The sequence below is a fragment of the Pongo pygmaeus genome, chromosome 7, assembly GCF_028885625.2.
Source record: "Pongo pygmaeus isolate AG05252 chromosome 7, NHGRI_mPonPyg2-v2.0_pri, whole genome shotgun sequence".
Classification (NCBI taxonomy): domain Eukaryota; kingdom Metazoa; phylum Chordata; class Mammalia; order Primates; family Hominidae; genus Pongo; species Pongo pygmaeus.
The window spans coordinates 125,260,580-125,275,757 of record NC_072380.2 but is presented as its reverse complement, the minus strand read 5'-3'; the positions used below and the strand labels follow the sequence as shown (position 1 = coordinate 125,275,757).

Here is a 15,178-nt window from a genome sequence, read left to right as displayed (position 1 = left end):
AACAAAAAAACCCTTCCTTCAAACCTGTATCACCCCTGACCCTTTACAGACAATATCATAGTTCCTTTCTTCCCAAACTCTTAATTGCCCAAATCAATGTACTCTCAGTATTCATTTTAATTGAACTCTGATTTAACACTGATGACAATTATTTTCTTAAAACTATCCTCTCTTTACTATTCCATGATGCTGCCTTCTTTGAATGTCCCTTTTGTCTACCTGTTAAATTCTCTTGCTGAGTGTACCTTGGTCTTAGTTTGCTTCTCTTCTCAATATGTGTACATATGTATGTGTGTGTGTTCTCTGGATAAACCTTTTTGTCTGTGGCTTTAAAAGATCAATCTCATGGGTACAAATATGTCTAGCTGCTTGGAATACTTTACTTGACGTCCAACAGGCATACCAAATTTATCTTGTGCAAAAATACATTCATCGGCATTATAATCAAAGCCACTCATTGTCTTCTCTACCTTTTCCTCTCTTTCGTGCCCTGACATCGAACTTGTCTCCAAGTTCTGTAACTTTTACTTTGGCATCTCCTCTTCCTCCATCGCTTTAGTGGAAGCTCTCATCTTCTGTCTGTAGCACTACAACAATCTTCTCTAGGGTTTTCATCCTCTAGTAACCCAAGACTACAATTCATTCCTCATAGAGCTGCCCTAATGGATTTCTCAAAGTTGGTCATGTTTTTCTCTTTTTAAAACTCTTCTATGAATCTCCATTGCCTACAAGATAAAGTTCAAATGTCTTAGAATGGTGTATGAATCACTGGTTCTTCCAACTAATGTCAATTTGGTTTACCTATTTATACTTTCATTCAAGTATTTCACTTTGCCTGGAATCCCTTCTTCATACATTTTGATTACCTTTGGAACCACATTTCTTACTCAAATCAAGAAAAACACAGTCATGAAGTCTGCCTTAATGTAATTCTCTTGCAGCTCCTTTAAAATGTATTACTTCTTCGTTTGTGCCATCTCAGCCTATTACATGAACTTGTATCATACTAGAGACTACATGTTAGTGCATGTACCAGTTTCCATGTCTGCCTCTTTTTTGGAGTACATATCACATGAGGACGAGGACCTATCCCCAAGACCTAATACAGTATCAGGCATATCCATAGTTATTTTTTATTAAGAACATTATTTTTAATAAATAACTGAGCACAGTAGACCTTCAGTAGCTGTTCATGGAAAGAAGAAAAGATGAAAAGACAATGTCAGATTATAGGAAATAGTATTTTCGACAGAAAATGATATAATTGATTTTAAAAAGTTTTGAATTTAAGCGTTTCAATTGTGACTGCAATTCACACACAAAAATATAATTCTACATGGTAATAATGATTACCCTAATTCTGTATGGTAAAAAATGATCATAGAAAATGCATTAAAAACCAATGTTTAAGGGGAAAAAGTAGCTATGAAACTTTTTTGAAATTCTTCAAAAAATGTTTAAACTTTTTTTTTTTTTTAAATAACTTTAAGTAGCATTAGTTTACACTTGGATACATACATGTATTGTATTTAGAGGGGCTAAAAGGAGAAAGCCAGTTAAGTACTATTATTGCCTAAGAAGAACACAAGAAAAAAAAATAAGACTGTATGCAAGTAATACTAATGGATTCTCATATTCTCAGTAGGGGCATAAGGAAATTAATGTGTCTTTCTACCCTACAATTTCTACCCACTTCTGAAAATCCAAGTATTATTAAAATACCTATTTAAGAAAATAAAATATTTTTGACTAAACATTTCTGAAGAACAAAGTGTTATTAATACTGCCAAGTTGAGAAGGCATCTTAGGAGAAGTGCTAAAAAAAAAACCACACACAAATTAATCTTATTAACACATTTTACCATATTTCACAATTTTTAAATGCCCCATTTTAAAAAACTAACACCTGTGAAATATGTATGTATCTCACAATCAATGACTATTATAGTGTATTGGCAGCATTTTTGCTTTTTTAGAGACACATAAAGATGCATTTTATAATCAATGGTGTCCTAACTTAATGAAATGAAATCTAAACTATATTTGGAATATAATGGGCTCAGCCAGCTGATAAAAATGAAAAAAAATTTGAATTCACATACAGAAAAGAAATGATTGATTTGGATTTGATCCTCATATGATCCTCTATGAGCAAAATCACGTATTATTATTTTTCTTCTGGTAATAAACATATGGAAAAATATATTTCTGCTTAATGCTACTCCTTATTTGACTTGCATACCATATGTTTATGTTTAAAAACATTCTAAGTTTTTTGAACAATCTAAATCAAGTATATTTTGCCTGCTTTCACAAAACAGTTTAAAAATAAAGAGACTCAATTGTAATGCACATTTTTAAAAAAGTAACTGTGAACTTTGCTGATCTAGACATTTTTCAGATTTCCAGTCAAATTGATGAAAAGCATTTTTTCAGTTTATCTAAAACTATATGACTGTATGTGTACAATAGATGCTACCAGATTTTCTTATCTCAGTAATGGAGATTAATGATGCATGTCTTGTCTGTTTTTGGGTATCCCTGCTCTAGTGAATTCTTCACTGTATCAGTGACTCTTATCATCAGATTTCAGTACACATTTCTTCCCCACTTCAATCCAACTAAAGCCACATTTATCAACCTATTATTTTTATACTCAGCAAAGAGTTTCATATTGGTAACTCGAATAGATATCTTAAGCTGTACATTTAAATAAAAAAAGTATTTTATATGAATAGGACTTGTTTTTCATAAAAGTCATCATATACAATGTGTACACTAGAAATTGCACAGAAAATATTTATATGCTAAAACGAGCACTAAGTACTTATTCTCCAAAAATATTTTCCTAACACTGCTAAATTATGTAATGTTTTCATATTATTAATTTTTATAATTTAAATATGATACCACCCTCTAGTTCAAATTAGAGAGAGGAAACATTACTACCTATTAATAGCTTTATATTAATTATTTTGTAGGAAATCCTTATTATCAAACATAGGCTTTATCAGTTAGTAGCATCAGTTATCAAGAACATAAAACTCACTCTGGATCAAGACATGAGAGAAACAAGATCCTGGGCTTATGTTAAGGTAGGAAGAAGTGTGCTTACCTCACCTCCAGAAAACATTGCAACCCCTAAACCCCGAAGCAGTGGTTTTCTGACCCAAAATCTCAAAAACTTTTATAAATGTACCTCATTCAGTCTCCTCTTTTGCTCTTCAAATTCTGCCACCAAATTCCAAGGCTTAAAGACAAAAGGATTTCTCCATCACAAGAACAAGCAGCTCACACCTAATGACTTCTCCATTCATACACACCTAAGAAAGAACATTTCTTCTGCTATCACACCAGATAAACATCCTCAGAGATCGACCTCTAGATCAACCTTGCACAAAGAAAGCTTTTTCATATCAGGTCTTTCAGTTCCTAGAACCTGTCATTATCTCCTTCATCTCCCACCCCCTCCAATAATGTTTTTAGATATGTTCCTTCTGTTTGGAATATTCTTTTCTCCCACTTGTCTTCTCCCTTCACCCTTAATTTACTCATCCATTTTCAAGTTGCAGTACTTCAGAGAGTCTTTTCTGGCTATTCAGGACATGTCAGGGCTCTCACTTACATGCTTTCACATACTATATTTTTATTTGAGTGATTGTATGATAGACATCCATCCTTTCCACTGGAAAGTAAGTCACATAAGAGCTTCAACTATTCCCCTCACCACCCAGTACATAATAAATATTTCATAAATATCTATGGAATCAACCTATCAATTTATTTTTTCCAAATCAGAGCATTCTATCATTTGCCCCTAGCCCCTTCAAATATCTTACAGTACATTCCCAACCAAGCAAATAAATTGTTTATACTACAGTGAACTTGTAGCTTTTTTATTGTAACACATTTTTCACATACATGTTTTATTTTACATATGCTATTCCTTATAGCACCTGACTGAAAACCTTAACATTGACATAATCTTCTGAGTCACACATTTGTGACCGTTCAATGATAGCGGTATACTCTCCATAAATGTCACTATGGCTGAGAGATAACTTTTTCAACTCGCCTTTACCGGTTGGATCGTTAGGACTTGCTTTACTCAAACTCCTTTCTCATGTAGTTGACATTTTCATATATGCCCTTGTCTTCCTTGTATCAACTAACCATGCTTCTCTCTTGTGGTTAGCTGTTCTGCTGCTAGTTCCTTTTCTCAATTTTAACGTATCTTAAGAATATTCAGTCACAGTTTGCCAATACTTATCTTCTCAGTTTAAATAAGCTTTATGGAAACTTGCTGTGCTAATCATGTTATATATAATGAAAATCTTGAAGTGATGATATTTTTGCTGGGCATTCATAAGCATGGAACCATGACTATTATTCGTGGAGAATTATCCGTGATATTTTAATGGGATGTTGCTTTTTTCAATTTAATATACCATCACAGTCACCGGATACTGAAATGAACCGTAATAGTTTAATTTCATATCAAGTAATTTTCCTTATGGGCGGTAATTTTCTTTAGTCACATCTCTTGGGACCAGAGGTGGTGTTCATATGTGGAGAAAATAGCACGTTCAAAGGCTCAGATTGTGAGACTGTGGTCAAGGGCCAGTAGTAGCTCAGTGTAGCTAAATTGCAAGGTCCGTGGCAGAGAAGGGCAGGTAATAGCTGGACAGGCACACTGGGATCGCATTGTAAATGGCCTTGTATAACATTCTCTGGATTTTGACTTGCTGATCATCAGTATATTTTAACCAGAAAGTGCAAGATTAGACGTGCAATTGAAAAATATTGTGTCAGCTTATTACAGAGAAGAACTAAAACCATTTATATTTTCAAAACTTCATGACTCTGTAAAATAATTTAAAATAATTTGCATTCCCTTCTAAATAATCTAATTGACAAAAATATATGTGCATTTTAGATCACCTGTGTAATCCAGATTACATTTGTCTTCATGCCTCCACAAACATACCTGTATTCCAAAAAGCTAGTAGAAAGAAATAAAGGAGAATTAAAATGTAAATGATTTCCACTAAGTGATGGACGCCTGGCATTATGTTGCACTATACAGATGAAAGTTTCTCACCAGTTCACAGAGGCATAGTATGAATGAGAATCAAGTTGTTACACAGCATAGAGTAATTAAAGATATAGCAAACTTCAAAAGCCTACACTGAAGCAGCTGTTACCTGATCCACATAGCCAAAGGCGATCTAATTTTAGGAAAACAAAATCTTATGCCTCATTAGATACATGTTGCTATTTTTTATTTTATTGTTTTTGTCATTTTGTTCCTGTATTTGTAAACTGGTTTTGGTATTATAATTGTACGCAGCTAAAAGCATAAGGACGTACCTATTTTTTGAACATGTTTAAGTAACATTAAAATAAAGTAATTTAAATCAATATTGGAAGTTTGATTTTTTTTTCTTTAAAAGGAATTTAGGGAAAACTTTTATTGTGTCATCCTGGCTGTTAGTATCACACCATTAGTTTTTACTATTATTTCACACAATGTTGATATTATACTGACTGCTTCTTTTTGATCATTTTTATTTCATTAGGCTTTTGTTTCCTTTGCCTTATTTTTGTTAATGTTTAAGCATTTAAAAGGTAAAGCAATTCATTATTCACCTTGTCTTTCTCTGACTGTTCCCATAAATCATTGTTTTTAAAATCTTATTTCTAGAAAATAAAGGACTTATTGTTTTCTTTTGCAATATTGCCACAAGCTTTTTATATTTAAATACATTAAAATTAAGTTTGAACTAAATTTGTTGAGAAATTCTCACATTTTCCTAAATGTTTAGACAGTTCCTCAAATTTTGCAAAATTAGTCATGAAGGCTTAGCAGTACCATTTTATCTATTATAAGAATGCCTTAATCTAGTCTAATTTTCTATACGGAGAAAGGTGATATAATTTCCAAAGATGCCCAATTTGTTACAATTATTGTTTAACTGTTATTACCAGGGGAGTTTAACTATTATATCAGTTTTCAAAGATAATGTAATATTTGATTCCCTTTTTATTATTGAAATTCTTGTGTCAGCAGAATACTGAGTATTAGGAGAAAAAACAAGGGTCAAATTAATAAAAAGGTAAAAATGTTTTAAAAGATGAAGTTAGAATTATTCAAAACTCTTTCATTTAAAAGAGCTAAATTATAAATTTAAATGTATTAAATTTATCAGAAATCACAAATGTAAAATACATTCTTAAATTCATGCTCGCACCCTTTCCTATGCTATCCTTTAATCCAGGGGGAAAATTACTACAACTATTGTATATTTTCATTTGTACACAGTGTCCTCTCGATGGGCTGTAGTCTCTTCCACCCATATGTTATTTGAGGAGGGAATTAATCATTTACAACAAAAAGCCATTCTGTATATTATTTTTCTGCTAGGCTTTAGGTGAAATAAAGTGCATTACACCTCCGTACATGATATTGCTTGAAAATGATACTGCTATCTGTTAAACTGTACTTCAATATTCTGTTTTACCTGCAGCTGAATGTGGTGCATCTGCAACGAATAATGAAGGAATTTTGCTGTCTCCAAATTATCCACTCAACTATGAAAACAACCATGAATGCATTTATAGTATTCAGGTTCAAGCAGGAAAGGGAATCAATATTTCAGCGAGAACATTTCATTTAGCACAAGGAGATGTTCTTAAGGTAGGCGAACTCAGACGTACTTGTATATTGATCATTTTTAGTCATTAAATGTACATCAATAGATAAATATATACACCTATATATATGTGTGTGTATATAGTATTAACCGTAAGTTGATTCTACGATTCACACATTCAAATTATACATTAATTCTCATTTTCTATTATGGTTTCCATTGAAATAGTATGTTTTGTTTCCAATTTTTATTTATAATAAAAGGTAAATTTTTGTTTTATGATACATAAATTTTAATGTTTTAATAATACCCAAATAAGAAAACTTTAATGTCAAATATCTTGTCTAATAAGTATTATATATAAAACATCATCAAATGACCATCATGCAATGTGATAGTCATTTCTTTAAGAAATATAATAGTGACTTGTTTCTATTTGTATTCTATTGTCTATAATGTGACTTATTTATTTTTGTTAATATGTGAAGAATCTTTTGCATTTATGACTATGGATACATTTTATGAATATATAAACCAAACAAGTCAATGTCTATCAATTAAGAAAAAATATACTTTGTTGATAATGACTATCGGTGTAAACATTATGTATTTAAACATTTTGAAATAATCAAATGTCTACTTTTCTAAAAAGATAACATTTTGGCAAATAAATATTTTCATAGTTGCTGATTTATATTTTCAATATAAATATTTTGGTAAATATAGTTTATATTTATCATTAGAGTAAAAGTAAACACTTCCAAAAATCACATTTAAATATTTTTTAAATAGTTATATAGCTTTTTTTCTAATTGTTAAGATTTTCCTAAGCCAGGTGAAAAATTCATTATACTTCTGTTTTCACAAACCTTGAAAAAAAATTATGTTATTCCAAATTGGCTGCAGCAGGAGAATTTTTTTTTAATGATTGATTTTAATGTTATTGGTTAGTTTCTTTTTAAAAAAATATTATTTCATGGTAATTGATGGCTCTCTAACACAATAACATGATATGCTTATAAGATTTGTATAGGCTTTGGGGAAAATTTCTCACGATGTATCTAGATGTATACAATTTCAACGTTAATCTACGATCAATAATATGCATTCTTATTTTCTGCATTTTTCTCCAACTGGCAACAAAATTCACTATGTAAAACTCTCCCACCTCTAGATCATTGTTTGGGTATTTCTGTTAAAGTAAGTTATGTTTGCTCAATTGGAGTCAACATTGAGATTAATAGGACACTTGTATATAGAACAGGGGCAGTGCTTTTTATTTTCAAGCAAATTATGGGGGGAAAACGTATCAATGCATAGATAAGATCTGTAAGCTAGTCTAGCTACTACTCTGTATTGCAGAAGCAACAATAATAAACATGCGTTGGTGAGCTAAAATTCAGGAAATGTTTCTTCACATCTTCACTCATGCCTATAATTGTTCTCCCTAAAATATTTCTTTGTAATGCTTAAAATTCATTCATTTCTTTCCTATACTGATATTATTTGGATAATTTATTTGGGATAACAGATGATTCTTTTTAATAATAAAATAAAACTTTCTAACCAAGGTCTTACTTATTTGGAGTAAAGCCACATGCATTTCTGATATGTGCTACCTTGAGAAGGGTGGAGCTTCAGCCATAAGTGACAACACAAGGGGATGTAATAGGGAACAACAAAAGAAGGCAGAAAAAAAAAAAGACTCAATGTAAGGCCCTTTAAATGATTTCTTCAAATACAGATTTCTCTTATATGTTTAAAAAGTTAAAAAATTTATGTCCTCAAGAACTTTTAAGAATTCTGTAATTTTCCAAGAATATACTTTCCCCAAAGTGGAAAATATTATATACTAAATATTATAATAGAAACACACCAATTCAATTATCCTTCTACTCATAGGCTTGCCTGAGATTTATTTTGAATTATTACTTTAAAACAATTTCAGCAAGGCACTCTATAGAGAAAATTTAGGGTGAACTTTTAGTTCCGTGTTTGTCTTCTTCATGGTCTCTCTGCCAGAATAAGAGGGAAGATGCTTAGTGTTACCTCATTCTTCCCATTAATCCAATGGGCAACTATTGGCTGAAAGATACCCTTTGACATGGAAACATATAGTTATATACAAGCAGAAAGATGAACCCTCAAAAAGACACATGATTAATTCTGAAAAATTGTGGCGCCCAAAGCCATCTTAGGGTGGAAAGTTATTTGCCTAACTGAAAACTAATCCACGAAAGTTACTCCCCATCTCCAGTAATTTACAATATCAAACATGGTGGAGTCAGTTAGATTCCTATATTTAAACTAGCATATAATAAGGAATAAAAACAAATAGCCCATTATAAAACCTGCTGCCCCTTGACTGAGAGAATTTAAAATCATTGCTTTTTCTTTTATGTGGTAGCATTGATTACATTTTTTGGAATGACACTCTCTTGTAATCCTTATATGAGAATCAAGTTTAGGAGGAGAGATTTTTTTCTGGTTTCGTTTACTATATGACATAACTATATTGGATTCTGACCAAAACAAAAATAACAATAACAACAATAATATATGTGTGTCTCTACATCTATTTCCATGCAAACATTTGTGTACAGCTTTTGTCTCTGAGAGTTCAGTGTCCAGGATGCCACTCACTTGCTCACTTGTCTGCTGTCCTTTTTCTTCTCTCCTCCTTGCTTTCTGTAAACAACTCTAGTTATTTAAAACCATACCAGTAGAGTTTACACCAGTGAGTTCCAAGTGTAAGCCATCATATGACTCCTCTAGATTTTTTTTTTAAGTTTTGATTACTGGCACCCCTCCCAGGTTTTCTGATTCAGTTCGTCTACATGTGGGAATTTGGATTTTTACAAAGCTCTCCAGATTATCTGATGACCATCAATGTAGTAATTATGATTATATCCTTCTTCGGCTCTGGTGTTAAAATGAAGAAAGTTTATACATCAAAGTATTTTACTGTAGTGCTTCTAAGGTAGCAGACTGTTACTCTAAATAATAAAAATTGATCTCAATATTACCAGATAATTTTGAGTCATTAACTTTATACCAGATTGAAACTTTTTTTTGTAAAACTTTTTTGTTCATTTGTGTCATTTGTCAAAGGTGGATAAATAATTTTAATAGCATCTGAGAAAATCCTATTTAGGCAAACAGAACATTTTCTAGCCACAAAAAGGCAATAATAATAATACTAATAATAAATGAAATAAAAATTCCTGTGGCGATTCTTAGTTAAAGTGGAAAGCAAGTTTCACTGCATCCATTCTGAATTGAACAAAACTGGTACAAAATGATCATTTAGGAATATATCTTTTCTTTTCAATTTGCTTACTTAATGGGTATTTTAACCTGTTCACTATGAACAACCTTGGCTAATTATGTGTTTTTATAATGGTGATAGAACAAATATATACCCTTCTATCCATTAATGTATAGGAAACTCACACTTTAGATGCCTTCTGCTATTAATGTTTACATATAGGAATAGTAAGTGGGTTAAGTGACAATTTTCTTGCATGCTACTTACTTATTTTTGGAAAATTTTAATGACACACCACAGGTAGGTTTGGATTTCACTTGACACTGCAGCTTTAAGGAATATAAAAAGATATATGAACTTTATTTTGTTTATAAAAAATCCTTTAATGTTCACATTAAAAAAAAACTTTGAAACATATATGCCTTAAAGTACATTGAAAGAACAGCACAACCAGTGCAAAATCTGCTCTGACCTGTGATAAAATCCAGTTTCTATCTAAATGATCTCTCACTGTTTCCACTTGAATGACTAATGGAAATTTCAAAGTTTACCAGTCCAAAACACACATCTCCTCTCTCCTCATTTTTCTCTATTTCAGTAGATAGAAACTAGTTACTCAAGGACGAAGTAGAGTTCATTCTTGCTTCCTTGTTTCTTTCACACTTTGTATATTTTTCCTCAGCAAATTCTATGGTTCTTTTCTTCAAAGTTCTGGAACCAATCATTTCTCACCTTTGTAAATGACCTTGGTCTAAATTATTATCTCTTACTTGGATAACTGACATTGTTTCTAACTGATCACCCTATTTCCACCATCTTAGATCATGTGAGCGGTTATAACAGAATAACATAGACTAGGTGGTTTATAAATGACATAAATTTATTTTTTGAAGTTCTGAAGGCTGGTAAGTTCAAGACTAAGGCACTAGCAGATTGTGTCTGATGATGGCTACCTTCCTCAAGGAGTCATTTTCATATTGTGAACTCCATAGTAAAAGGGATGAATAAGCTTTTTGGGGTATCTTTTACAAGGGCACTTATTCCATTTATGAACTCTGCCCTCATGACCAGTTAGCCTCCCAAAGGCCCCACCTCCTAATACCATCATCTTGAGGGTTAGGATTTTAACATACAAATTTGGGGGGACACAAATATTGAGACCATAGCATACTCTATAGACTGTTTCCAAATCAACAACAAAAGTGACCCTTTTTCATGTTGTGCTTTGGCTCTAAACCTTTTTTTGTTCCTCTTCTCATTATAAGTAAAATCTAAAGCCCTAACCATGGCTTAGATGGCCCTATATTTTGGCGTAATTTTACTGTGCCTGACATTTTCTCCTGCCACTCTTCCTCTAGCTCACTCCACTCCAGGCATAATGGCCTCTCTGCAGTATCTCAAATACACCAAGCATGCTATATTAGGCCTCCCCCTTTTTTTTTTAACATTGCTATAAATAAATACCTGAAGCTGTGTAATATATAAGGAAAAGAGGTTAAATGGGCTCACGGTTCTGCAGGCGCTACAAACATGGCACCAACATCAGCTAGACTTCTGGTGAGGGCCTCAGGAAGCTCACAATTGTGGCAGAAGGTTAAAGGAGAAGCTGGTGTATTACATGGTGAGAAAGGGAGCAAGAGAGCAAAGGGACAACAGGTTCCACACTTTTAAACCAGCAGATCTCATGTGAACTGAGAGAGAACTCACTTATTATTAATGGGATGGTGCTAAACCATTCATGAATGTTCTGCCCCCATGATGCCATCACATTCCATCAGGCCCCAATTCCAACAGTGGAATCACATTTTAACATGATTGGAAGGCACAAACATTCAAACCATATCACACGCTCTAACACCAAGCCCTTTGCTCAGGCTATTTCTTCTGCTTACATATTCTTCCTCAGGATAACCACATGGCTGTGTCCCTCATTTCCTTCAGGTCTCTACTCAAATGTCATATGATCAGAGTCTTCAATGGACCCTCCTATAAACTGGTAAACTCACCTCCATCATCTCTTTCCATATTATTAATCTGATTTATTCTTCTTCATAGCACTGATCTACAACCTGAAATATTATGCATTCATAGTTAATTCCTTTAATTTTTGTCTTCTCCAATAGAACGCATGCTATAAGACAGCAGGAACTATTTAACTCCACTTTAACTCCAGCATCTAGGAACAATGCTTGTTGTATAGTAAATGCTCAATAAATATTTTTTTCTTCCAGAAAGGGCAAATTTACTGTATAATTTCAGCTACTTTCTATGTAAAGCAAGAGAAACATATTTCCTTTCTAATTAAGTTCAATTGTTATTGTTTCTAATCTAAGAAAAGTGAATATATTTTTATACAACATAGTTACTTCTAAATATTTCCCCCATTGCCATGCTATTTTGTCCAAATATAGCTAATAAAATTTAGGGTTATATTTGGTGATATGCTATTAGATAAACATGCCCACTCAATCAACATTACACAAATTTATTCTAACCTTTGAAAACATATTATGCTTTGGATTATTTTTTCTACACACCTATTTTCTCATTAAGAATGGGTTTTAGGGTCAGGTAAACCTAGGTTCAAATCTCAAACCTGTCACTTAATAGTCACACAATTATTGAAAAACTTACTCCAGATTTCTAAATCTCATCTTCCTCCCCTGAAACATTCTGATAATAATAAAAACTTACATTCAGGATTGCTGTAATGACTAAATTAGATAATGTTTTTAAATTAAATGATGTTTATAAAGCACTCAGCACAGTGCCTGCCCCTGCAAATGTTCAGTGAATATTCATGTAATAGGAATACATTTCAGAGTCTGGATCAAAATTTGCAAGAAATGTAGCAAAAGATTTTTGTATAAATGACCTAATTTTTATTTTCAACAACCTTTTTGCTGGGCAGTGGAAAAATTAATCTAGGTCAATTCAGGATAAACTCAGTCAATTCTGTATTTGCCAATTCAACGTCTGCACGTATTTTGGCATCAAGACTTCAAGTTGTCAAAAATGAAAAGTGCATTTTGTCCTAGGGCATTATCTGCTTGTGGCAGCAGCTGCTGAGCTCTCTCATTTGCTACTTGGTCTGAAGTCAGCAGTACAATTGGGCATCCACTGCTGGATCCTAGTTATCTCAACTGCAAAACCTCTTTGCATCTACCAGCTCTCTGTATACTCATAAGAAGCATTTTTCAATTACTCTGTATATGACACTGAGTCACACCAGAATTCCATGTGGCTGGCTCAGGCTCAATTGCCTGACCAATCCCCCATACTTGTTTTTTTTTTTTTTTTTTTCCTACCTCTTCTCTGCAAGCATGTTTGCCACCTTTCTGGGCTCCAGATAGAAAGCCAGGTACATGTTCCCTCTATTGTCTAATTATTGGCATTCTATTATTCCTCCCACAAAAAGGGTAAGATGCAAGGTCCTGTCTAAGAAACCTAAATCAGAACCTAACATATTTGCTCTCTACTTAACTCATCTAGGGAATGTTTTTCTAGTTTGTTTGGGGTCTGATTATTTTATTTTTTTCAAAGTGGCATAGGATATGGCAGAAATACTGAACTTCTTTCCTCACCCTTACTTGTAAATATGTAATCTAATTAATTCTTTCTATTAACATTTATAAGAGGGGTTTATTATATGTAGGCTCTATGCAATTAACATCAAATAGCTCCCATTGTCAGCCTGGTAGAATGAAAATTGAATACCAATGAGAAATACTATTTTCTGTTTTCATTGTTGCTGTGTTTGTTGTTATTTTCAAATACAAACTAAGGACGATGTTCAGAATAAAGGAATGTAGCAGGGCATTCCTTTATTCTTTGGAAAAGAATTTATTCTATTCCAAAATTCAAGGCAATCTTTTTACCACGGTTACAATTGTGTAGTCTAAAGACTTATTTCTTATGCAAAATGTAGACTATGGATGATTATGGAGAAAAGCCAGTAAAGTAACACAAAATTGCTTTTGAAACTGGGAAAGAAAAGGTTAGGAGGAATGATGTCACATTTATGAAAAATTAGATACTCAAAGGACTTGATTAATCACATTCTTGTAGAGATACGATAAAGTTATTAACCTGTTGTTTTCTAAAGTGTATTATTTTCAAGTTTCTTTTCTATCTATGTGTGAGTCTTTGGGAGTAGCACTTGTGAGAGCCTATTGTTAAATTTTCAGTAATTTTGAGAGCTGACTGTTGAACATAGCCAGTACCAAAAATTAAGTTATATTACAATTAGATTGTAATTAAACTACAATTAAATTAACTGAAATTATATTAAAAACAAGAGCAATAAATACAATTTTTTTAATTTTCTAATTATTGGACTACTTTTACTATTATCTGTGCTTTTGAGGTTATTTATGTATATTGTATCCCTATGGTAGAAATACCATGCTTCACTGTGGTCTCTAACCAACTTCACATTCAGTGACATCACATTCACATTCAATGATAGCTTGATGTCAGCCAGTGGGAGTATTTACACTGTAGAAATTGGCAAATGCTACAAAACATGGCTTAACTTGTTGTTTGCTTATTATATAGATTTAAGTGGAAATGGGTTGTGTCTGTGGCCATTACATTATGAGTAGCACTATATATTGAAGAAATATTTTTTTTCAGTATTTGAAAACTATTATTCAATTAACCAAATTAGTTGCTCATATCATTTACAAACTAATGAAGTTCTGACATAATCTTGTTTTTGATTTTTCACTTTCATTTTATTTGTTAACATTAAAAACGATCAAGCAATATTTATTTAGGAAATACTCTTGTTTGTCAGTTGCAATCATAAATTGCATACACAAAAGTCTGGCAAAAACAATGAAAGCATTCTGTAAAAATCAATTAGTTATATGAAATGTACAGTCATGAATATTGTATATTTTATTACTATTTGTACATTGCTCGACACCTCCCTAAAATCAGGGATTGGAAAACAACAATGTTTGAGCCAAATTGGGCCTGGCGCTTGTTTTTGTAAGTAAAATTTTATTGGTAGAAAGCCATGTCCATTCATGTGCATATTGTCTATGGCTGCTCCTGTGCCACAATGTCAGGATTGAGTAGTTGTGACAGAAATGGTAGGCTTCTCAAAGCCTAAAATTTTATTATCTAACCCTTCTTAGAAAAAGTTTGTCAATATCTCTTTACTGCGATAAATGTTATTTTAAAAACCTTATGTACAAGTATACACATTTAGCAGTTTTTTGTTTGTTGTTTGTTTGAGAGTTGGTTGTTA

At 32.4% G+C, this 15,178-nt stretch overlaps 1 protein-coding gene across 1 annotated transcript in view; it reads left to right on the top strand.

The window, feature by feature from the left end:
• Positions 1-15,178, top strand: part of CSMD3 (CUB and Sushi multiple domains 3) — a 1,221,229-nt gene that overhangs the window by 835,820 nt on the left and 370,231 nt on the right. Inside the window, exon 23 of the mRNA XM_054498903.2 lies at positions 6,528-6,697. Coding sequence (XP_054354878.2) covers positions 6,528-6,697 — 170 coding nt within the window. The remainder of the gene's footprint in view (positions 1-6,527; positions 6,698-15,178) is intronic.